This window comes from Buceros rhinoceros, unplaced genomic scaffold, assembly GCF_000710305.1.
Source record: "Buceros rhinoceros silvestris isolate BGI_N320 unplaced genomic scaffold, ASM71030v1 scaffold12222, whole genome shotgun sequence".
NCBI lineage: Eukaryota > Metazoa > Chordata > Aves > Bucerotiformes > Bucerotidae > Buceros > Buceros rhinoceros.
This window is the reverse complement of record NW_010399533.1, coordinates 48,975-72,570: the sequence shown is the minus strand read 5'-3', so window position 1 is coordinate 72,570 and position 23,596 is coordinate 48,975. Positions and strand designations below refer to the sequence as shown.

At 38.2% G+C, this 23,596-nt stretch overlaps 1 protein-coding gene across 1 annotated transcript in view; it reads right to left on the bottom strand.

The window, feature by feature from the left end:
• LOC104489368 (guanine nucleotide-binding protein G(q) subunit alpha) overlaps positions 1-23,596 on the bottom strand; it is an 82,451-nt gene that overhangs the window by 16,827 nt on the left and 42,028 nt on the right. Inside the window, exons 2-4 of the mRNA XM_010131521.1 lie at positions 13,257-13,411; positions 3,128-3,256; positions 2,061-2,190 (exon numbers count right to left, since the gene is read on the bottom strand). Coding sequence (XP_010129823.1) covers positions 2,061-2,190; positions 3,128-3,256; positions 13,257-13,411 — 414 coding nt within the window. The remainder of the gene's footprint in view (positions 1-2,060; positions 2,191-3,127; positions 3,257-13,256; positions 13,412-23,596) is intronic.

Below are 23,596 nucleotides of genomic sequence, written 5' to 3'. Positions count from 1 at the left end.
AAAGCTTTTCCTGTATTTCTGCCATACCCACATTCAGACAAACCATGCTTTGCTTTATGTGGAATGAATAAGCTCATTCTTCTTCCATGGCTTTGGGACTGCAACGTTTAGAAATACAGGGGAGGGAAAAGGAAGGGCAGCAAGCAGTGATCTGTACCAGTGTTATCAGTGACACCAAGAAAATCGAGACAGGTACAGCTTGCTGAAAGCCTCAACTAATCTGTCCAAACAGGTGCTTAGCTCCAGGACAGTCTGGATCCACCCCAGAGCAAGAGTAACACATGCCTAAGGCAGGTGGAAAGTGCTACAAGGGTATGTATGTATGAAGGACTTGAAAAGAAAAACTTGTTTGAATTAAAGTTATGAATGTATTTCAAGCTGAAAGACAAAAAGTTTCAAAGGTTCCCACTGCTGCTAATCAGAAACATACATACTTCAGCAGTAAAGTAAAACCATTTGCAAGATGATGAGGAGTTTTACAAGTTTTGCCTCCACAAAGTGTTTCAAAAGAGAAAATCTGAAAAATCAAAACAGCTTTATGAGTAAAGTGATCTTTTTAATAATAGTTGAAAAGTAGTTTAGTAATATATAGTTACAGAAAAGCTATCACAACTTTAGACATCACTTCAGTCACTGGAGAACCCAAAACATAAAGGAAATCTCCAGTCCCATGTTCTGGTCATTCCACCACAGGTGAACTCCTTTAGCTTAAGAGAACACAGAGCAAGATTGTATACCCTAGATGAGTAAGAAGCCTAGGAACACACTGCTCCAACTCACACTCAGCACTCTGAAGTTAGATCTGACGCTCTAGAGCAAGGGTTGAGCAAGGCACCTAACTAGAGCAGGATACACTTAACAGGGGACCAGAGTCTGGTAAACTCTCACTACAAGACAGTTCGTACAAGAACTTCTCCCTATGAGAAAGAGAGTATGAAAACACAGGGATAATCAGCTAACATCAGAAAACCGTAAGTTTATTTTGGATAGTTAGTATAGCATTTGAAAATTATCATAACTTATTTTTCTTTATGCGATAATCAAAGTATTTTGCTTTGACTTGGATAATTAAAATACTGAATACTTCTGCGTTGACTTTGTGGCTACAAAAGAATAATGCAAACAGAAGAAGATAGAACAGACATTTCTGACTTGGCTTGAAACAAGCCAAGTCTGGCTGAGTTCTCATTTTATCTACACATGCCTAGTTTCCAAAATTACAATAGATGAAGTGGTGCAGATTGCATCATCATTTCTGTAAATTCAACTTTGAAAAATACAGTTGATTATATAATTAACATAACCTTATTTTTCTTTTATGGCAAGACTATAAGTGCAAGAGCTTTCAGAGTCCCAGATTTTATCAAAAAATCAATCCTGAAGAAAGTTCAGCACAGAAACATGAACGTCCACGGACACCTGTTTTACCTTGTTTGGGGAACCACTCTCTAAAACAGTCAAACTGACATGTAGCTGTGAAGAACATTGAAATGTTTTCTTTTTTTCACCTAACTTTGCCAAGCATGTGTTAAAAGACCGGCACAGGACAGGGAGTAACATAAAAGCTTGATGAATAACTTAAAATAGTCCTCAGCAAAAACAAAGAAATCTAAATGCTAAATAACGTCCCTACTCTCTAAAACTGCATTCAAATTACTGGATGCTAGTGTGCTTTGCCTCCTCAGCTCACTTTTATTTCTATTACTTTTTGAAATAAAGATACAATCTACATCCTACGCTCCAAGTCAAAGGAATACAGTTTACTACTTCAGGACCTGTCCTAGCAAAGAATATACACGTTTTGTTTCCATTTCCACTGCCTGTTTTTTTTGGCTCTGCTATGTAACTCTAACTGCACAAACAGCCAAACTAAGAGCACTTCTCTGACTCCCCTTTAACACAAAGTAGAAAGGTTTCATTGAGCCCTCCACGGGGTCAATCAGCTTTGTCATATTTGAAGATTTGTGTATGACTGTTGGTAGACGCATTTGAAAGACACCTTGCACTGGGCTAGTTATCTTTTTCTTTAGAACTGATGCTTTTGGCTGACACTTGCTTACCTCATTGTCTGACTCCACAAGCACTTGATCATATTCACTAAGTGCTACTAGGAACATGATAGATGTGACGTTCTCAAAGCAATGTATCCATTTTCTTCTTTCTGATCGCTGGCCTCCTACATCCACCATTCTGCAAAATTAACATCCACATCAACTCCATGAATGCTTTAACAGATAAACACATGAGTACATACAATGCAAAATTCAAGAACTTCGTTGAAAACAGAGTTTGGTTTGCTTTTCTTCACGATTTTTCCATTGACATTTAATAGAATTTGTTGTAAGTAGACAATTAATCATATTTTCTTTTAAGTTTGATGCATTTTCTGTATTTGACTTACTGTGGGTCTCAGACACAAAGGTCTCAGGAGCCATTTGTGTATGTCCTGTGTATTCAGCAGAAACAGACAGGAACAGAACAGACTTGGTGCTCTGCCTTTCCCCACAAATTACCAGCGTAAATTTCCAACTTGTTAAGCTGCCCCTTCTTAAGAGGATGACTAGAACACACTATACATATACAAAAATTTCAATAGACAAAATTAAAGCTCAAATTTGTTTGCAGTGTATTCCCATTTCATCCCGTGTCTCAGCGCAACTAAACACAGGTGTCCAACTTGAAATTGCAATTTCATAGTTATTTTTTAAACAACTGCACTTGCTCTCAACTAAGGTGATTTCTCTCTAAAGGAGAGTAATTTCTAAAGATCAGCTACACCTGTGGTAACTTTGTATTCCACCATTTCTGTGAATTAAGAGGACAGATGATTGTATTTTCAGATTATTATTCACAGTGAAATTTTGATAAATATTATTGAAAAGACAAATTGCATGTTTTCTAACAGTAAGAACTACCTTTGAAAAAGCCAAACCTAATTGTATTTCAACCTTTTGACATCTTTAACATCATTATTACATCTGGGTGATCACATGAAAATATAAGGACCAAGCTGAAGTTTTAAAAACGTAAAATACATGCACTTCTAACCAATATCCTACACATTGTATTGCTCATGTAAAAGGAAACAGAAGAAACAAAACAAGTGAGCGCTGCAACTTTTTTGTACCTGAAAATGACGCTTTGCAAGTCGAATGGATATTCAATGATCCCTGTCGTGGGGACTCGAACTCTGAGCACGTCTTGCTGCGTTGGCAGATAGGTGGAATCCGCTATGCGGTCCAAGTCGTTGAGATAGCTACAAGACAGGGAGAAACGACAGGAATGCAAGACAGTGACACCATCATCCCACTCAGGAAAAAAGAAAGGAAGACTTGGGAATGGAAATGGGCTGTGGGGCAGGAAGAAGTACAACAGAGAAAAGATCATTATTGGCATAGAATAGGGGATGAAGTGTAAAAACGTGCTCCATCCTCCCTTTCTGTACACTTTCAGAACTTCAAGTAAATTCTACAGAGTAGCATAATTATTCTGAGATTTTTCAGTCAAGTTTGCTTGGCTTTCACATGTAAATTCACCAGAGATTTGAAGTTTTCAATTACATCTAGGAAATTTAGATACAAATAATATTATAAAATATGGGTGAAATATGGAGTTGCACAGTTTTATTTGAATATGTAACATATTTCTTGATATTCATTCTGCAGGCTCTACAGAGACAGATGAATAGACAAACGAGAATCTCCCAAGGAACAGCAAAGTGCTATAGAATAGGTCATTATTAGGTGTTAGTAAACATGGAATGTGTTTACACATTCGATGTGTAAACACGGAAAGTTACACATAATTAGAAAGATGTATTGAACTATGTTTCTCAGATAATTCAGAAGCTACTACTCTGTTCTGAAAACACTGATTAGTTTCCTCCAGTAAGAAGTAAGGCTTGAGAGTCTGAGCACTTCATTTGTCCTCAGGTGTTTTACACAAGAAGCAGAATGGACAAGCGTATCATCCATTCATTGAAGGGGAAAAAAAAAAAAGTCTAAGTGTACGAAATCCGTAATGACCACAATAAGAAATGGATAGACACCCTGAACTAGCCTCATTTTCTCTCCCACCCCTTAAACAACAGCGTTCGTTTTGTTTTGTGACTGTATTTTGAAAGAGTACAAAGAAGCACTTTGGTCATTACATACTACAGTGATGTTCACAAGAGCAGAATTTTAACTGAATAAATTGGTAGCTGGATCATTCACACAATCATCTTGTTTGTTGCATTCCTTTGGCAAGCTCCAGCTGTGGCCTCCAACGTGATCCCGGTTACCACACCCCTGCACCATCAGCACAGGGGACGTGCTACAAGGTACTCCAAAGTACATCTGGCTAATTTTAAAAAGGCAATAATGCAAAGGGCTATTATTAAATGGTTAATTGTCACCTGCGTTACTGAAAAACATTAAGTGGGCAGATGAGTATTTTTTTCTTAGGACAAATCATTGATTCTAAGTTCCAGAAGCATTAATTTATCCACAGATATGCTTATATGTTCCTCATCCTCATTTAGTTCTGCTCAAGCTCTGCTCATGCAGGTACTAAGCACCAACCTTCTCACCCATTTCACTCACAGCACCTTACAGAGCCTATACAGTACATACAAGCATCCTTACAGAGTCCTATTTCTCTTCCTAGATTTCTTCAGAAAATATACTTAACAGGAATTAAGTACATGTACTTAACAGTTCAAAGGATGATGGGTTCTCTAAGAAGTGTCCTAAATTATACATTCACACCCGGAATCACGGAAGCAGTGTGAAAACCAGTAAGAGTACCTCACAGGAAAAAAAAAAACGAACCAAAAAAAACCCCCAACCAAAAAAAAAAAAACAGATGGCATGCACAAAATCCTTTAAGAAAATGTTTGTGATACTGACAAATCATAACCAGAATCTGCAGTCCAAAAAAAGCAATTTAGAATACATCCTGCATTTTTTGTTTTTGAATATCTATCCTCTACCACTTTTCCTTCTAATTTAAAACTTAATAAACCAAGATATTATTATATCCATTTATTTAAATGAAAACGTCTCAGCTCTTTGCTGCACACCTTACTTTTAAATCTTTTATTATTACTATTTAAGGAGGAAAATATTTTTCTTTTAAGATCTGATTTGTTGTTTTGTTGCATTTTTTAAGAGACATTTTGGCTGAAGAATTAATTGTGCTGGAATTCTCTTCACTTTACTAAAGTTTGTGCATTGTTGCTCTGAAGCAAAGGAGTAGATTATTTTCTTCTGCTGACTTTTTAACAATTCCACAGTTCAGTTATGCTTCCTGTTGCCATATGAGGATACGTGACTTCACAGTCTGCTATCAGTTTCAAGGGGAATAAACACATTTCAGAAAATCAGACCGAAACTTTGCCTGCAGCAGCAATACAAAGTTCCATCAAGATACTCTTGAAATCACTAAAATCTTCTTCAGACTCTCCTAAAATTTATATAACGTAAAGTAGCAATTAATTTTAAAAATCTATTATCTTAATGTAAGAACATATATTGTGGGGACGGACATCAGGGTCTTTCTTCTCCATTGTACCCATTGCCTGGTATCACACCCCAAGATTTTTGACATATTGCAGAAATGAATCGTCTCTCTTCAGTCAGTGCAATCTTCCCAAGATGCCAGTGGGAGCAAATCAACACGCTTATGCTCAATACATCACCACAACTTTTCAATTTATAGGGTAACACTATAATGCTATGTCCATAGCACTACACAGACAAAACCCAAGACATTGTCTTTTCTTGTAGCACAAGGCTCGATTTTTGTGTTGCACTAGGAGGGGTAGGGTGACAGTCTGATTTTTCGGAATAACTGGTTTGCTGGGTTGACTCACTGTTTCAAAATGCAGGGAGTAAGTAAACTACAGAGATGATTACTTACATAAAACGAAAAGACAGCTGGAATACCCTTAATATTTAAAGACATACTACCAGCACAAACAATTTTCACTTATTAACTGGTTTGCTGGGTTGACTCACTGTTCCAAAATGCATAGAGGGAGTAAGTAAACTACAGAGATGATTACTTACATAAAACGAAAAGACAGCTGGAATACCCTTAATATTTAAAGACATACTACCAGCACAAACAATTTTCACTTATTACTATAACAGCTATTCGTGTAACATCAAAAATTTACAATTTCGCTTATTTGGTTTATCAGAGTTTAATTCACTGCCACAATAAAGTCTTATATTTTCAAATCTTCCTCATAACTAAAGCGTTGGAAATCTAACTTTATTTTTTCCCCCCACATGAAAGCTGGGGTTTAAAGACATTCCTTGATGACCAGGGTAATGCAGCACTGCATGTATAGGCTTTAAGCATCCTACAGCTTATTAAGCTAACCCATTTATTTATTTTTGAATTAATTTATCAAGCAGCATCTTAAAATAAAAACAAGAAAACGTGCTAGCTAATGCCAATTCTTTCCCACCTTCAACTCTGCTGGCTCAAGTCCCACTCTGCACCTCTGCCCATCCCCAGCTGCCAAATGGTTCACTTGTGCAATGGGTTGATAACGCATTTCTGTCAAAATCATTTGGAGTAGTGAAGAAACACTACTGCAATTGTTCAAATAAAGCTCGTTTATTTGACGGATACGGGCTGGGGTGTGTGAAGTCCATAAGCTCCAGCAGGAAAGCAGGGTGGAGTTATTTCCTCCACTGCCTTATCTGCAACCTGAAGCGGACTTAGAAAGCGAGGGCTGTGTGAAATGTCTTGAGTCTCTGAATTCAGATGGGGGAGGAGCGAAACAAAATGAAGACTTTTATTCCCATTTTTGTATGCCTGCTTATTAAAAAAACGATTCACATGACTTTAAAGCACTTATCTAATGAAGCCCCAAACAAAACGTTGACCAATGTATCGCTCACCTGGGCAAACAAATCCTGCGCGCACACAAAAAATTCAGGCATGTGAGAGATAGGCACAGTGTACTTTGAGTGTCTAACTCAAAATGTATGCAGAAATACTGCAATCAGCCTTTGCAACGCGACTAACTCCTCATATATATATACACACTAGAAATGGCTACATATCTGTTCTTGCTAACAAACCACAAGACTTATCATAGACAAGAACTTCCACAAAAAGAGTGCTGACAGCAACTGCCCAAACCAGATGTTTCCTCAGTTCATCAACTTCAAAATTTAAAAACACAGTAACATTATGGATATTGGAAATACCCTGGCAGCTGTCCTGAGGGCTAGTCCAACAGCAGGTAACCACCAGAGGTAACGATGGGGAACTGAGCTGTACCGGTAGCAGCAACTATGGAAGTCACTGAGGTCTCAACTGTATGGCTCTGAGCTTATTTTTACCACCACCTAAGGAATGCCTCACTTTGACAAGACACACTGCAGCTATATGGCCTCTCACCTGAACAGTACCTACTCAGTCAGGCTTTATACAAAGGAACAAAAAAGGGAAAATAGCATAAAATTACTTAAAAGAAACCAAACCACATAGGTCTGAATAACTTTATAATACAGACCAAGTTTCCAAAGTTAATTATACCTGTAATTAGTTTTGCAAAAATGAATTTTAGTGGCTGCTGAGCTAATTTTCCAGAGGGTTGCTATAGCAACTGGCAGAAGGTGCATTACTGAAGTGATGTCTGTGTGTTATGAGCAGCTGGCAATGGCCCTCCCTTGACATCAACAGAAACTGCCACTGTCTTGCAGCACGCTGGTGATCTGGATGCTGACCGGAGACCGAGGAAGCCTTTTATTTCCCCGTCGTTGTTGAGAGAGAAGTACTTACTTCTAATGCACTTCACCCAAGACAAGGTCCAAGCCTGCAGCCAGCTTCAGGGAAGCTGCCAGAGTAGAGAGGTGCTAACAATGCCCTCGAAAGTCAGCCAGGGCAGCCGACCCGAACTGGCTCACAGGTGAATACCGGACCATAAAGATTATGCTCACTTCAAAGCCGATCTTCCTGCTAGGGCTCCTTCTGACCCCACTTCTCCTCCTCCTCCTGAGGACTGTTTTCCCATTTACTGTGACTACCATACAATCACTGGGCTGAGTACAACTTTGTACACTTTATATTGGCATTTGGTATTAGTTCGGCTGTTTCATTAAATCCGTTTTCATTCCAATCCAAGGGTCTCCTCTCCCTTTCCTGACAGCCAGTTGTCTGCTGGGGAGAGGTCACTGCGTAAAAAAGCAACTGCTATAGTTTAGCCCTGGATAGGGGCTAGAAGTAGATAGACTCCTAACCTTAATGAACAGACCAGAGCTGTTTTAACCAATAACCTTCTTCAACAAGTTAAATATAACCCCTGTCACCACAATCTGGTAGTTAGCATTCAGCCTTAATTCATCTCCCAGAGCTACATTACCTAACGAAGACAGACCATCAAAACCTACTTGAATTTACTTTCAGTGAATGAGGTCTTGAAGCACCTTCAATATGAAGAAATGTGGGCTAGGCACTTCAAACAAACACCTTCCTGCAGCCATGAGCTGCTATTTTCCAGCATCTTTGAGGTCAGATTTTTGTTGCGAGTAATGAGGTGATAAAGCATAGCATTTTCTCAGGATTAATTCCGTAAGGTGAATATCTGTAGTTTTAAAATAAGTTTAGTATATAGCCTAATTAATCAAGAGAAGGCAGTAAGCTATGGGCAGACAAAGACAGAAAAGCTACAGCCTTCATCCATCTGACTGTAACAGTCATTTCCCTTGCTGAGGTTAAAAATGAGATTGCTTTATTCATTACTACTGTCTTAACAACTCTTCCCAAACTCAGCAGGTGAAACTGATAAACCCTGTGCTTAGGAGTCTGCCGGCGAGACTGTGATCACATAAATCCCCAAGGGAGCAGAGTGCCTCTGAAATGCACAGCTGAGGAGAAGGGATTTGCCAGGCACCACACAGGCAACACTCCATGAGAAATCTCTAAAACAAAGGCAAATGTGTTGAGATAGAGGTAATTACTGGCACTGATAGAACGATCAGTCTGTATAAAACCAGTACAGGTGAGTTGTCACCACCCATCCAGCAAACAGTGGGACTGTTTCTTCATCTGTATGGGGAAAATGAGAGTGCAGGGGAGGAGGGGAAGGACAGACCTCAAGAAACTCTACAAAGTTTGTTGTTTAAGACAAAGCTTGTTGGGCAATTTCAGTGTAACCACAGTTATAGAGGCAAGACTTACCAGCAGCGTTTCATATGCAAATGATTCAACTGCGTTCAGCCACATGTAAGACTGATACCACAAGGCTGACTTTTTCCAGGTATGATAGTAACCACTAACATTTACATCTTTTCAATTCTAAAGCTCTTGGGTTTCAAACAAAAAAAACAAAACAGAAGAAGTACTCTTCTTGACTTTAGGATAGTTTATAGGTATGACCCCCTACAAAAAGCTCTCCCTCATACACATACTGTGGCAGTGCAAGTGAAAATAAAACCCTATCCAAGTTCTACGACTAAGGCGAATTAGGCAAATTATTTAATAAGATTCTATATAAGGTCCTCAAATATGACCAGGGGGATGGAACACCTCTGCTATGAAGAAAGGCTGAGGGAGTTGGAATTGATCAGCCTGGAGAAGAGAAGGCTCCAGGGAAACCTTACTGAGACCTTTCAGTACTTAAAGGAGGCTCATAGGAAAGATGGGAGACAGTCCTTTTTAGCAAGGTGTGTTGCAACAGGACAAGGGGTAATGGTTTTAAACTAAAAGAAGGTAGATTTAGAGTAGATGTAGGGAAGAAATTTTTTTCAAAGAGGGTGGTGAAACACTGGCACAGGTTGCCCAGAGTGGTGGTAGATGCCCCATCCCTGGAAACATTGCAGGTCAGGTTGGACAGGGCTCTGGGCAGCCTGACCTAGCTGAAAACAGACCTGCTCATTGCAGGGGGGTTGGACTGGATGACCTTTGAAGGTCCCTTCCAACCCGAAGCATTCTGTGATTCTACATCTCTGTGCTTTGAAGCCTGGCTATTCTGGATTTGGGTAGGTCTACCCTCCATACCGTTGTTGAGTTTTGGCGTGGTTTGAGGGGGTTGGAGTTTGTTTGTTTGTTTTGCAAACCTCGAACTGGACAATGAGACTACCCCAAACTACCACTAATTCTTACCATGTGCTTTTAAAGCTTTGACCAAACAAGCTTTGAATGGGATAAGTCTTCGCATTTTTGAAAATGTGCACAACTTGCTTGTCTTTCAACTCCGCATATGCAAAATGTTAAAATTGCTGTAGCAGGGCTTTTCCTACTTTAAGTAGCTGCCAGAACAACTGACAGAAGCGCCCTCTGTACTAACACGCAGCAACACAGCAAATGGAATTGATTTTCAGTGTACAAATATGAAGCATGAACAAAGTTAAGTGTAAACAAGTATTGGCCACGTTTTCAGAATTTCTGTAGAGGTTTGCATTTCTGAGCCTCTATATCACTGATGAGAAGTTAAGGCACATTTGCTAGTTTCCAGAACTATCTAAACTTAATCTAAAGTAAACACAGTAAACCTAAAATCTTTGGGGAAGCAGGAAGAAAACTGCACTGTGTTCTTTTTATCCTTATCCCACCCAAATCCTACCTAGCTGTCCTCCCTCTACTTCCTACATGGCTAAAAGCCAACCTTAGCAAAGATCAAAAAAAACCAAGTCATCAAATAAAAAAATGCTTGTGCAAACTTTCCTTAACAGGAAATGATGCTTAAAAATTATACAGATATTAAAAGCATATTCAGTACTGCATGAAAAAAATTACCCAAGGTTCCTGAAAGAAATACTGTATACTACTTTATCTAACCGCCCTCCCTTTCTGAATTTCCCTCATTCTGTTGCACATGCTTTAGTTTTTCTACAGGGTCCAGTGCTTTGGTATACAGCAGATTTAATTTCCCATCTTTCTTCAGACCTTCTTTCTATATTTTGAGTTCTATACTTAAGGCATAAGACACGGTTAGCATTGTATTGGGGAGAAATGGTGATGAATCTCTGGGAATTTTAGTTGCAACCCAGATTACGTAAATTGTCACATAAGCGTGAAATGTTTTGCTTCCTCTCCCTGTTCAGGCTTAGAAAAGCCATGATACAATCAGACTATTGACTGGTAACCCGTTCACATCTGGGTTACGGTCTTATTACCCTGTACAGCACACATTGAATGATCTCAGCTCACACAGCTATTACTTAAGGCAATCCACAGTGTGGTGTTGGTTTACATCTGTCTCACACTGTGAACAGTATCTTAAAGGGAAGTGGTTTAGTGGTAAGTAAGTGGCTAAGTCACTGTGTAATGTCTATGAGAAGGGAATAATCTCTAATTACCTGATGTGCTCTTGACTTTACCACAGAGAAATCTAGAAACTGTTTTTAAAAACAACATGAACACCCAGTCTGTGGAGCATTCAGTGGCAACGGAAGAGAATGGAATGTATTTGCTGAGTCTCCAGGAAGTTCAAATCAACTTCCACAATGCTGGAAATTTTCTTTCTTAGACCCTACCCTCAAGTCTCCTGGTAAACACACATCTGATGTGTTCTCCCAAGGTGCTAGCATCCGGTATAAAAACATCAGACTAGCATAGCTAATGATGACAAAATAGGTCAAGAGATGACAAAAACTGAAAGCATAGAAACATACAGGATATATTACAAACCAGAAACAGAATTCAGAAACGGTTCGAGAAAAATAAAAAGGGAGAGATTTAGGAAGATAATGTGTAATAACATGGAAGGGCAAGAAAAAAAAGCAGAAAAGACAACAAGAGGCTCATGCAAGGGACAAATGAAGAATGTCTGACATACTGACACATATGCCTAACAATATTGATGCATATACCTACAAGACATATTGATATATATGCTTACAAGAGACCTGGTGGACAGCTACTATTTCGTTTTATATATCAAGTCAGAAGAAATTACCAAGATTCACCAAGTCAGTTAGCACTGGGTGCTTATTTCTACCTTTCTGCCTTGTGAATCTCAGTAGTGAGTTCCCAGCATTTTGTTTTCTTGTCCTGTGACAGGGATTTAAAGCTAGCAAATTCTCTTTGGATATTTTATTGCTAAATATATACACCGTGTTTTGGAAACAATGGTTCTTTGGTTTCTGCTAATTGCTTTTACTGGATTTACTTGAAAAATCTCTTCTCTGCAAGCATAAATATAGAAGAGGCTCTTCTGAAGTTTCACATACAGTGATTTGTAATTCTAATTTACAACAGGTTTGGAAGAAATCCATAGTATGAACTATAACACAGTATAGATAATCTGTCATCAAATCTACAAAAAATCATGTTAAATTGCTAAACATGCTGAGCTTGAAAAATAAACAATCCGTTAATATATTTGCCTTTTGCAAGGCAGTGTACAAGCCATTTGCTTCTACAGCTACTTAATGAATTATTCCCTGCCACTTTTAATACTACTCAAAAGATCCACTATGGTGACAATTTTGTTAGAACTAGGTCAAAACTACAGTACGCAGAACAACCTGATCTGATGTAGCATCAGATGACTGCTCCTACTTTGGAGAGTAAGTCTATTTTTATCCTCTAAGGTAAGTACACAAAGTATATACATTTATTCCAGCTTTAAAAACAACATCACATCTGTTGCGGAAACAAAGTTAGGACCCACAAATAAGAAATTCAAAGTGTAATACAAGTTCTGCATCCTTTTCTACTTACACTTGCAGCTCATTTCAGTTATGGAAACAATATGGAAGTATATTGTCAGTAACTTGTCCCTGAAATTTTCTTTTCAATATTTACCTCAGCACCAGGACTGCAAAAGCAATCTGTGAGGGAGGAGGGAAAATCCTGGGAAAACAGGAGTTCTGGGGCATTGTAGTTTTTATAAATTGTATGGAGGTCTACCTTCATTGCACTTCCCAGGATTCACTACTGTCATACTACACTAAAGTATGTTTTGTCCAGCTTGTATTTGTGAGTGTGAGGAGAGCAAGGGCTTGAATGTGTGTAACAGAAGAAAACAAAAATAACAGTGATTAGCTACCCCTAGTTAGAATCTTCCTTTAAGACTTCAAATGATCCCAGTCATTCTGTTAAACAAACACAGATATAACCCTAAACCAGATGTACTCCACTCCTTACAGTATCCGAATTCAATTAGTAAGTGTATATTCAGGTATGTTTGTGGTGCATAGGCATAAAAACATGTACACAGACACACGGTGTAAAAAGCTAAAGAGTAAAAATTACTTCGTTAGAAACAGAAAATTACGTATAGTTGTTTGTAGCCACCATGTACTTACTATTTGGTTGAATCTGATAACTGATACTCCCGTCGTCTGTCGTAACACTCCTGAATTCCAGGGTCATTCCATAAGCTTCTTATTGCATCTACGTATGGGTTGTCAAAAGTTGACACCTTCTCCACATCAACTTCTCTAACTAGCTGTGCATGAGCCTAATTCAAAACAAACAAAACAGTAAAAATTACTTCACTTTTTATGTTTGCAGATAGCTCATGCACAGCGAACATGATTAACAGGAATGATTTTTCATACTGGCCAATCACCACTGTGTACACGCAATCTGAAAAATCAGCTACCAAGAAGAAGGTTGTAAAGGTGGTAAAAGGAGACAACTGTTATATGGAGTTCCAGAATGAAGAAGAACAGGAAGAAACTTCACTCTTTTATGGAAAAAATACAGATCTCAACATGGATACCCATATTATTTACCTCTCATGCTAAAAGACCCTGCTAAACAGAGCACCTACCATCCACTCTACTAACTGAACCACTTATTAGTAACTGAACCTGGGACACTTGGACAACATAAAGACGAAAAAACCAGTAAAAGAAAAAAAAAAATCTTCAAAGCTGGGTATTTTACAAAAATCTGTATTCACATGAACAAACGCAGTGATAGTATAGGAAGGAAACAGTAATGCTAACTTATTGGGGAAGACCTTAAAGGAAGCCATGAATGAATGAGAATAAATAAGTGTACTAAGTTATGAATGACTGATGCTGCACTCAAACAATGACAAGTACTGCTAGATACGATACTACAACAGAAAGTCAGCTAATAAACATACATATAGGGGCATACATTAAACTATGCTTACTCCAATCCAGTATTATTTAGATTAAATGAATGAAGCATTCACACTAAAATTTGTATTTAATTAAGCTCACCTCAAAAAAAGCTTTCATTTTTAATTTTTCAGGTACAAACTTGAGAGTAAAAAACATGCTTTTTAAATGCTGACTAGTTAACCAGCTTGACAGATTTAGACTCTGATGGTACCAGAGAGAATGGAAAGGAGGGAAGGAATTTGCCTTTCCAACAGATTGATAAAAAGTTCTTAATGTTATCACAGACATAACAAAGTACTAAAACGGAGAAGCAAGATTGTTAGAAGTTGTCTATAGTCTGAATTTGTACTAGAAATTATGGACATTCTTAAAAAGTAAGGTCTAAAACTGGCAGTTGCTAATAGGAAATAATCCCTAATAAACCCATTACCCTCCTAATCACTTAACATTTAGTTAAAATCTTTGGAGTCAGCACTACCGAAGAAATACAGCAGAACATTTTCCAATTTGTCTTGCATTACATGTTTCAGTAACAAATACATGAATGTATGTATCTGTGTAGAGATGTACGCGAACATACGCACATGTACACACACGTGCAGAGAAGACAGAAGATGAAAATCTGCTCAAGCAGAAAAGCTGAAGGGATTCAAGTCTCTCATCTAGTCTGAATCTGCAGTGAGGACACAGACCTCTTTCCATTTTAAACTAGGTGAAAGTGTACTGAAAAGAGGGAGTTTATTTTTTAATAAATTCATCCTCTGTTTATGCACATAGACAGCTCAGGAGAATGATGCTACTGCTCATTACTTAACAAAATATTTTACCTACAACTGTTGTTTATTCAAGAGGAAATAAAAACCTCCAAGTTCAGTGTGAAAAATGAGTGCCTTAGGAGAATGCAGGTTCTCTCTTATCAGAACCCTAATGCCCAAAGATCTAGCAAAGGCATCACATCCGTGCATCCCCAAAATGTGTGGACAAATCATGAAGGGTGCCTACCTTCTTACAGCAAGTAACAAGAGATGGTGCTCTACTAAACCCAAAACAACATTCTTGTGAAACAGGATATATATTTAATTATCTTGTATGTTATCAAGCTCAGTCCTGTATTCTGTTGCTCTTGTGTACTTCCAAAAGAACAATGTCCTCAGTATTTTCCCATGGCTTGTGACAAACTGATAATATATTCAGATATTGGGGTTTTTTGTACTTGAGCTCTGAAATTATAGCCAACTCATACCAAAATGCTAACAGAGGTAAAAGACTAACGTACTGTTCTAAAGCTTGCACGTGAAATCTGCCGTAACTGAAGTATTTCTCCAGCAGTTCCCTAAACATTCTCTAACAAGTGCTCAAGTATTCTACACCAGTAGAAGAGAAAAATCTTAAAAGGTAATTACTTTATTCAGCTATATACCTAGACTCACTACTACAAAGTTGCATTATTTTATTTATCGGTTCTGTATGTTCTGCAATACAATTAACGTGACTTTGTACTATATGACAAAACTGACAAACTAAACCATGATATAAGCCAAGCAGTTACTATTCATTGAGAAACTGAATTCGGCTTTTTAAAAAGAAACAGCATTTTCTCAGTGAATGCTGTTTCTGCTTCCCTGACTCATGCCAGCTTGCTCGGGCAGTCTCAGGACAGCCTGCACGCTATTGACATACAGCTCTTTGTATCAGTGCTGACTCTCTTAATCACACTGGTTTCAAACCTGTATTAATCCTCAGCTAAGCCTCTTAGTTCCCAGAGGTACTATACTTTTCTGCAGGCAATTTTTCTTTCTTTGAGAGTCTTTGTCAGGCCACATCTTTTGCTGGCTTCTAATTTCTGGTGGCGGAGACAGAGATGAAAATACTGGATCTCCTCTACTGGCTTAATTTTTCCTCTAATTTGCTCTGGTTCAAGCCAAAAGTCATTCTAGTGAAACCTTGTGAGATGGAGAAGTGTAAATTTAATGAAGAGGAAGAATCAGTCATGCATGATATATGGTGTCATTACTGCTATTTACTGGCTTTAGTTTCCTTCCACTAAAATAAACAGCAAATTTGGAACATTTGATGTTAGCACTCAAACATGAAACAAATCTAAGGACTCATCGTTAATCCAGTTTAAGCAACAAACGCCATCAAGTAGTCCTTAAGTCTTTACTAATCTTTTCCCTTTACCCAAAACTCAACATTATTTGGAGGGACAAGCAGAAAAAAGTCGTTTGTCACCCCTGAGAAAATTGTACCTTCTTAGAGTTCTCTCTTTTGGGATATCAGTAATTGTTAACAGAGCAGGGAAACAAAGAAAAAAAAAAACCCACCCCAAAACAACAGACAAAACTGAAGGATGATGTAACACCAAATTCAATCTGGTCATTCTGATATAACTACTAGTTCAGCTGTAATGTTCTGCAAACAAAATCTAAATGGACTGAAAAGTCATCCACACCAATACACTTCTGACCTCAACAGTCAACACTTTCCACGGCCTCTCGGGAATATAAGAATACTTGTAACAATATCCACATTAATAGCCAGAAATCTTGTAAACACTCATTCTTTTTAGTAAATCACATCTCTCTGAAATTTAAGGTTTCTCCACTGATTTATCAAGGATTCAAAAGATTATCCCAGAATAAGAAAACTGGAATTTTGGGGATTTAAAATATCTAGGCTTCAACATGTCAGTTTCCTACTTCCTCTAATTTCTAATTATTTTTTAATTTTTTGAAAGCTCTGATGCTTCTTAGGGACCAACTGGACCAGCCAGTGCATGTGGTCTCATATCCTCTCTGTGGACACATGAACTATCTGGAGTCTTACAACAGTGGCTACAACCAGTGTAGCAAGCATGGAAAAATGTTTCATATATTCCCTGTGATACAGTCTCTGTGGTTTTCCCAAATTAGTACTCCAAGCTACCAGAATGATTTATATGAGGGAGATTAGGCAGAAATACAGTCCATTTCAAAAGAAATTCCTCTGGGATTTTAAATCCACAGGAGAAAGCAACATGCTTGAGATGGAGCAGGAAAGCTTGCTTCGTATCGATGGTCTCTGCACACTAGCTGATTTTAAGGTGTCCATTCAAAGAATTCTACTACACAGGATTTCCCACGCCAATCAGACAAAGCCTGTAGCTGTAGTGCTTGGCTGTCAGTAACTGAGGGATCAAGGCACAGCGGTATTCGTTAGGTCTGGATAGCACACAAGTAAATGGTCCAAGCAGTCCAGGAGCTGAGTGGAAGTCATTACAAAGATATCATCATGACCATGGATTTACCTCTTTTGTGCGGAGGGGTGGAAAAAAATCTTAATAATGCAGCTTACAAGCAGAAGTTGTCATTTATGTCATCTTATCAACACGCATTATTCACTAATTCAGACCTTGGTGACCTGTAATCCACAACCGTGGTTCACACAAATACCTTGCCTTATAGGGCTGTACAGCAAGACATGCTGCTCTGGAGACTCCTGCAAACACTTGAAGCAGGTATAACACTCAAGGAGAGTAATACTAGCCTACTGCACTGCCTGGAAAACTAGACAGTTGGGGGATGAGTTCCTTAACATGTCAGAAAGCAGCAACTTCAGACTGAAAATCAGTCCAAGGTAGGAAAGTGTTTTTATGTAGCAGCCCACAAAAATCACTTTGTAAGAGGACTATAAAGAGGATGTTGCTTTCCTTGAGCAACTTCAGAGCCTAGAAAGGACTAGGGTAAAAAGGGAGGAGGTTTCATGTACGTTATACCAAAGAACTGTATTTAAATTAACAAAGCGTGCTATGAATTACTGAAACACGGCTTGGTGCACTGCTAATCACCCTTCAATTACTGACAAAAGTTAAGTATCAAACCACCTACTGAGAATTTGTCACCCTTTCCTGCTTCACATCCTAACATTCTAATTGAAAAGAAAGAAAAAAACAGCGTAAGCTCTTTGAAAAAGAGTTTCACAGGCACATAACAGAATCTAAAAAAAATGAGTTTGCATGAAGAGATTTTTTTGTTGTTACTGGTAATTTTCTGCAAAAGGCCTAGGATAACAGACCCTGGCCCACGGCTTATGGGCAGTACAATGAAATGATAAGGATTTAATCAAGTTATCTTGTGACATAAGTTGAAATGCATTTAGTGCTAGTTGTAATACTTTTACATATCTCCACACTGGAATAATAAATGTCTACATATACGAATAAATAAAAACCTTTGTACACTGCAATCAGGGTGAATTTTCTTGCTCTCTTATTTACTTCTAAGCTGCATCATACACAGAAGACAAACACTAAGTCACCACGATAGGGCTGCAACTAGAATATTCAAGCAAGATTTTATCAAGGATTATACCACTATTTCTATATAGATGTTAGAAAAGGCTTCGGAAACAAACATTGTCATATTATCACTATAATCCTTCTTGAAAAAAACCTCTTTTAATAGCACAGCAAGAGAAACAGGATGAAACAACTTCTTGTCACCCTAGCAGATTTAAATACAAAATCAGATCTTCATAAACACGTTTTGCTACAGGTATCCTACTATTCTATCCTGAAGTTTCTGATCCTCTTTTTATAAGCAACAGGTTTTGACAGCAACAAAGTAAGATTTTCCTGATATTAGGCAGAAGAAGAACAAAGAGGCAGATAAAGTAAAATTAACCAGTCTTGCAGAGATCTTACGTAAATTCAGCTGTTAAAGCCTTTGGGTTTGGACATCCATCCTAACTGTGTCTGTAGTAATTCTAAGTAATTTATAAGAAAAGTCTGGTAGAGGAATTGGTAACTCAAGATTTAATAAGATAAAAATCTTTCTGAATTCATGTCTCCGAAACACCAATATTGACTTTGAGAGTTTTGTATAATATAATATAGTATTTTAACCTAAGAATCTCGAAACACTTCACGGAGGTCCGAAGTCCCACTTAGCACAGTTACACAGAACTGTCACAAGACACAGGTCAATCATTTCCAATGCTCAAAGTGTAATCGTATGACTGTTCAATTAACAGCAATTACTGCTAGGCTATTATTACATTTGACACTAAGATTCGGTCCTGTAGTAGAAAGTAGTTGGTACCTCGAGATGGTAAACACTCTTCTATAAGCATTTCTAACAAGGTTACAGACAGTGTACCACCCTGACGTGTCTACATCACAAGTCCAGGCGTGTGAAACAGGACACCGTGCTATGCCCGATGTCCACACATAAACACACGCTCACCTGTCTCCACACATCCCTGAGTTTAAAAAAAAAAAAATCATCACACTTCGTCTGAACTATCACTTCCATTTAGTGAAATGACTCTGTGATTATTTAAAACCAATTTTCCTTCAAGCAACAGTTTTACCAGGTTCAGCACAGCTTTCTATGGCCAAATAACTCAGACCCAGTTCCCTAACCTACAAATTGTCCTTAAAAGGGTTTCAAGGGAAAAAAAAAAACATTTATGTTATTGCAAGACCCAGGAAGTTTCCCCTACCAAACCAAAGACACTGCCTTTTATCTTGCTAATAGTAATTATTTTTTCTTTTGTTGTTTTTGAGTTCAGATTCTTCTCTGCTCCAAGAAGTTTTAGATTTTGCTATAATGTGCTATTTAAATGTACTATTTAAGAAAACTGTTTTAGAACAGTATGTCTCCAGAATGGGAAAGAGGGTAATTCTGAGGCAGAATTCTATGTTCTTATAATTCTCATTAACCAAAACACAGTAGAATTATACACCTTCCAGCAGATAAAGTGAAAATGTGACATTCGTTCTACCTGAACACACCATATATGAAAAACGTGGATTGCCATGTGTTTTTAAACCTGCACTGGTCACACGAGAATACTCAATGAAGCTACATGACTTTCACATCCTGAAATTGCAGGGTGAGAAAGGAATGGATCTAAGACTTAAAGTAGTTCCTCAGTTTATTTCTGCAGTAGTGTGAAAATGATGGGATTTCCACAGGTACTCGGTGACACCTGATCCTACGCCATCTACTTCAAGAAAACAGATTCAAACAAAATTGCTGAAAAAGTTCTTGTAATTCAGCACTACTATTAAGAAAAGTTAAACACTTTCAGGATTCTGCTCTGTGGCGCTGTAGGACTACATCAATGGCGGTGAGGATTTGCACAAGACTTCCTTTTCCATCATTAAGTTGATGTTACACTACTACAAAGTACTTCCTTCCTTTACCTATTTTTGTACGTTTAAATCAAACTGGGTTTTACTAATTTTTACTAATTTACTCAAAGTAATATTTTACTGAATTACCACAGGGTTCAACTATAGAAACAGCAGCAGTTGGCCAGACAAGCTCAGGAAAATAAACCAGTTGATGCCATTTCACCTTTCCATTTACAGGAGGAACGAAACCAGTTATCGTTTTTTCTGTGAAGCAGAAAGAAACACTAGCCAGAACTCAGAGGACAAGCTTCATCAATCAAAAAGGCAAGAAACAGTAATGCTGTTTTCTCTCTTCTGTAGACTTTGTATGCAGCAAGACTGCCCACAGAGCCTTCCAAAATCTTGGAAGTCAGAAGACTGGCTTGTTGTCTCCTGGATAATTCATGACCCCACAGAAAATGGAAGGATAAAACACCCAAAAAGTACACCATGTTTTCAGGTGCCCGATTCATGACACCCATGAATTGGTCAGAGAAACCATGCCAAACCACAGATATGTATGGATGTTATAGAAATAGACCCAAACTTTCTTTTCTCTTTCTTTTGTTAGTTTATTTAGTACATGTTCCTCTCCTAGAAGAGCGGAGTAGATGGGATAAACACCCCTGAGGTCTCGTGTTGCCACAGGCTCCCGTTTGTCTCCGTGACTGAACTGAATTACAAGTCAGAAACTGCTATCAAGTCTGAAATTTTCTCTCAGAAAAACTATGCAACAGGATTTCAGACCTAGCTGACAGCTGGGTAACAAAAATCTGGATTAAGCATCAGGAACTTTGAGAATTAAGTCATCTGCTTCCTGCCAGTGCCTGTCAACAGTGGCTCTTTTGTGAAGCCACCAAAAGACTGAGCTCATTTTATCGGACTGATGGACAATGGAGACAAAGACACCTTATTGTTTTGTTATACGTTTGTTATTCTTATTGCTAAAACACACTTACTGCCTAGCTTAATTTGAGATCAGGTCACAAGACAAACTAGGAAAAAGAGAACCTTATCGACACACTCAAAATGGAAAAAGTTACTAAAATGAATGTAATAATATCACTTTCCTTAAGCTATGCCTTTAGCATCCGGATCATACTATACAATATATATAAAAAAATATGGATGAAAGCTAAATTTTCAATCTTTGCATGAAGTGAGTTCAATTTTACTATGGCCACTGTTTTTAAAAGCTGGGACCTACCTGCACAGCATATTTATTAAGTTCATTTCTAAAAATTACGTGTGCAAACGTCCAAAACCGTAACATCCCAAAAGTTACGGCAAATCTCAGAACAGATATTTGAAATGGCTCCTGATCCAAAACATCTATAATTTAACTGATAGCTAAATGGCTTCCTGCCCTTTCTACCATGCAATTTTCTCGTATTTACAGTACCATATTGAAGTGCAGATGCAACTGTAAAAGTTCACGAACACAAACTTTCCGTGTTCCTGCCAAAAATCATGCCAACATTCACATTAAACATCTCTAATTTAGAATGTTTTACATCATACTAAGATGTATTTTTTCACCCACATATTCCAAAATCTCAGCTACAGAAAGACAAAGCCACAGCAGCTGTCAATAATCGCAGTGGTTTTTGGTAGGGTGCACTCAAATGCACAAACTAAAGGTGGGTATTGGAACACGTAAAAGACTGAGAACGCTGCAGCTGTGAGTCAGAATGTGCTATAGACATTTATATACAAAGCATTCACAAAACCTGTTAAAGCAGCACTCTCCTGACCACGGCACCACTTGCGACATGAAGATACACACAACTACGCAGGCACAAACGGAGACGTAACAGCGTGTAATACCTTCTTATTCTGTCACAGTTAAAGAGTGAAGGCTCCAATGGGAGAATTGAAATCCGTAAGAATTTCAAACTTAATTTACAGAGAGTCACTTCATTGCAAACGAGCACGCACACAGAAAGTTCTAGTCCGTAATACGACATGTAGTATCATCAACATAGCAACAATATACGACACGGTTTTTCCATACTCCTGACACATCCCAACAATCTTGGCATCTCTCTGCCCCAATGGGATAACTTGTGGACTCTGTAATTACCTCAGTAACGCTCTCACTGGGCTGATCCAATGTTTGCAACACAACACAAACCCTCAAAAGAAAACAGTGCATAGATGTAACACACGATGATCATGGTATTACACAAACCTCACTGACTTCTCATCACTAAATCGTCCTTTAATGATTCACAACAAATCTGTTAAGAAGCAATACACCACCAAGAAGTAAGAGAAGGAACAAGCACAGGGTAGCTCTGCACACAAACTTTTCTGTGGAGATGGGAAATTGTATGCAATTTCTGAGGAACTGCTCCAAAATCTTACAACTCCAGGCTGCCTAGAAGGGGACGCATAACTGTAGAACGCTGGAGCACTTTTTCTCTGTCACAGAAGTGTTAATTACCAGTGTATCTCCAATGCTTTGCTGGAGTCTGTTATACCAGGCAGCTTACCAGGCATAGAGTACCGTTTCAGATACAGCGGCTTTTCAGAGACTTCAGACTTGATGAAAACTACAGGTATAAATTTGTTTTTAAAAAGCAATAATGAAATTGAAATGTGTTGTAAACACAGAAGTTATTTGACTACAGTTAATGACTAATATCACATTGATTCCTAAACATCTTTTATTTCCTGTGCTCCTGGCCTGAGAAGGAAGAACTGCTAAAACCAAAAATATCCATCACTGGGAAGGACAGGGGGAACTTCTCGCTCCGTCACTTGGCTACACAAGATCTAAGCTCCATAGGAGAAAACTCGGTATCTTTTCAATTGCCCTGTGTTCTCCCTGATGAAAGAGCATGAAGAGAGAAGCAGGAATTTCAACTTCAGATTTTAATTATTCATTCTCCCCCTTGTATTTTTCACTGGATCTATTTGCTTGACTTAAATATAAAATAAAACATGTTTTACATAGTAGCAGATCTGTTAAATAAAAATGATAGGCTCTTCTATCCTCTCTTTTTAAATTTTGATACCTCTAACTCTTCAGGCAGATCCTCAGGATTTCTACAGGACTTTCTTTGGTAACATTTTTTATGAGGCCAGATCTTTCTAAGCATTATAGCTTTGCTTGTTAATGACTGCATGGGCTGTTGGCACTCTTCAGATATTGCCGTGGCTAGGAAAGCTGTCCTGGGAGATTATATCAATGTCCAAAAACTGCTAGGCTGCGAAGACCTAGTCAAAAAAACATCGTATTTAGTATTTACTCTTGAGTATGTGGCACGTTACATTTGTCACAGATTAAAAATTAGGTGCTTTTACATCTCTTGCTGGTAATAAACGTAGCACCCAAGCTGAAATTTTTACACACTGGTCCTGAAATCCTGTAGCTAGTGAATACTTC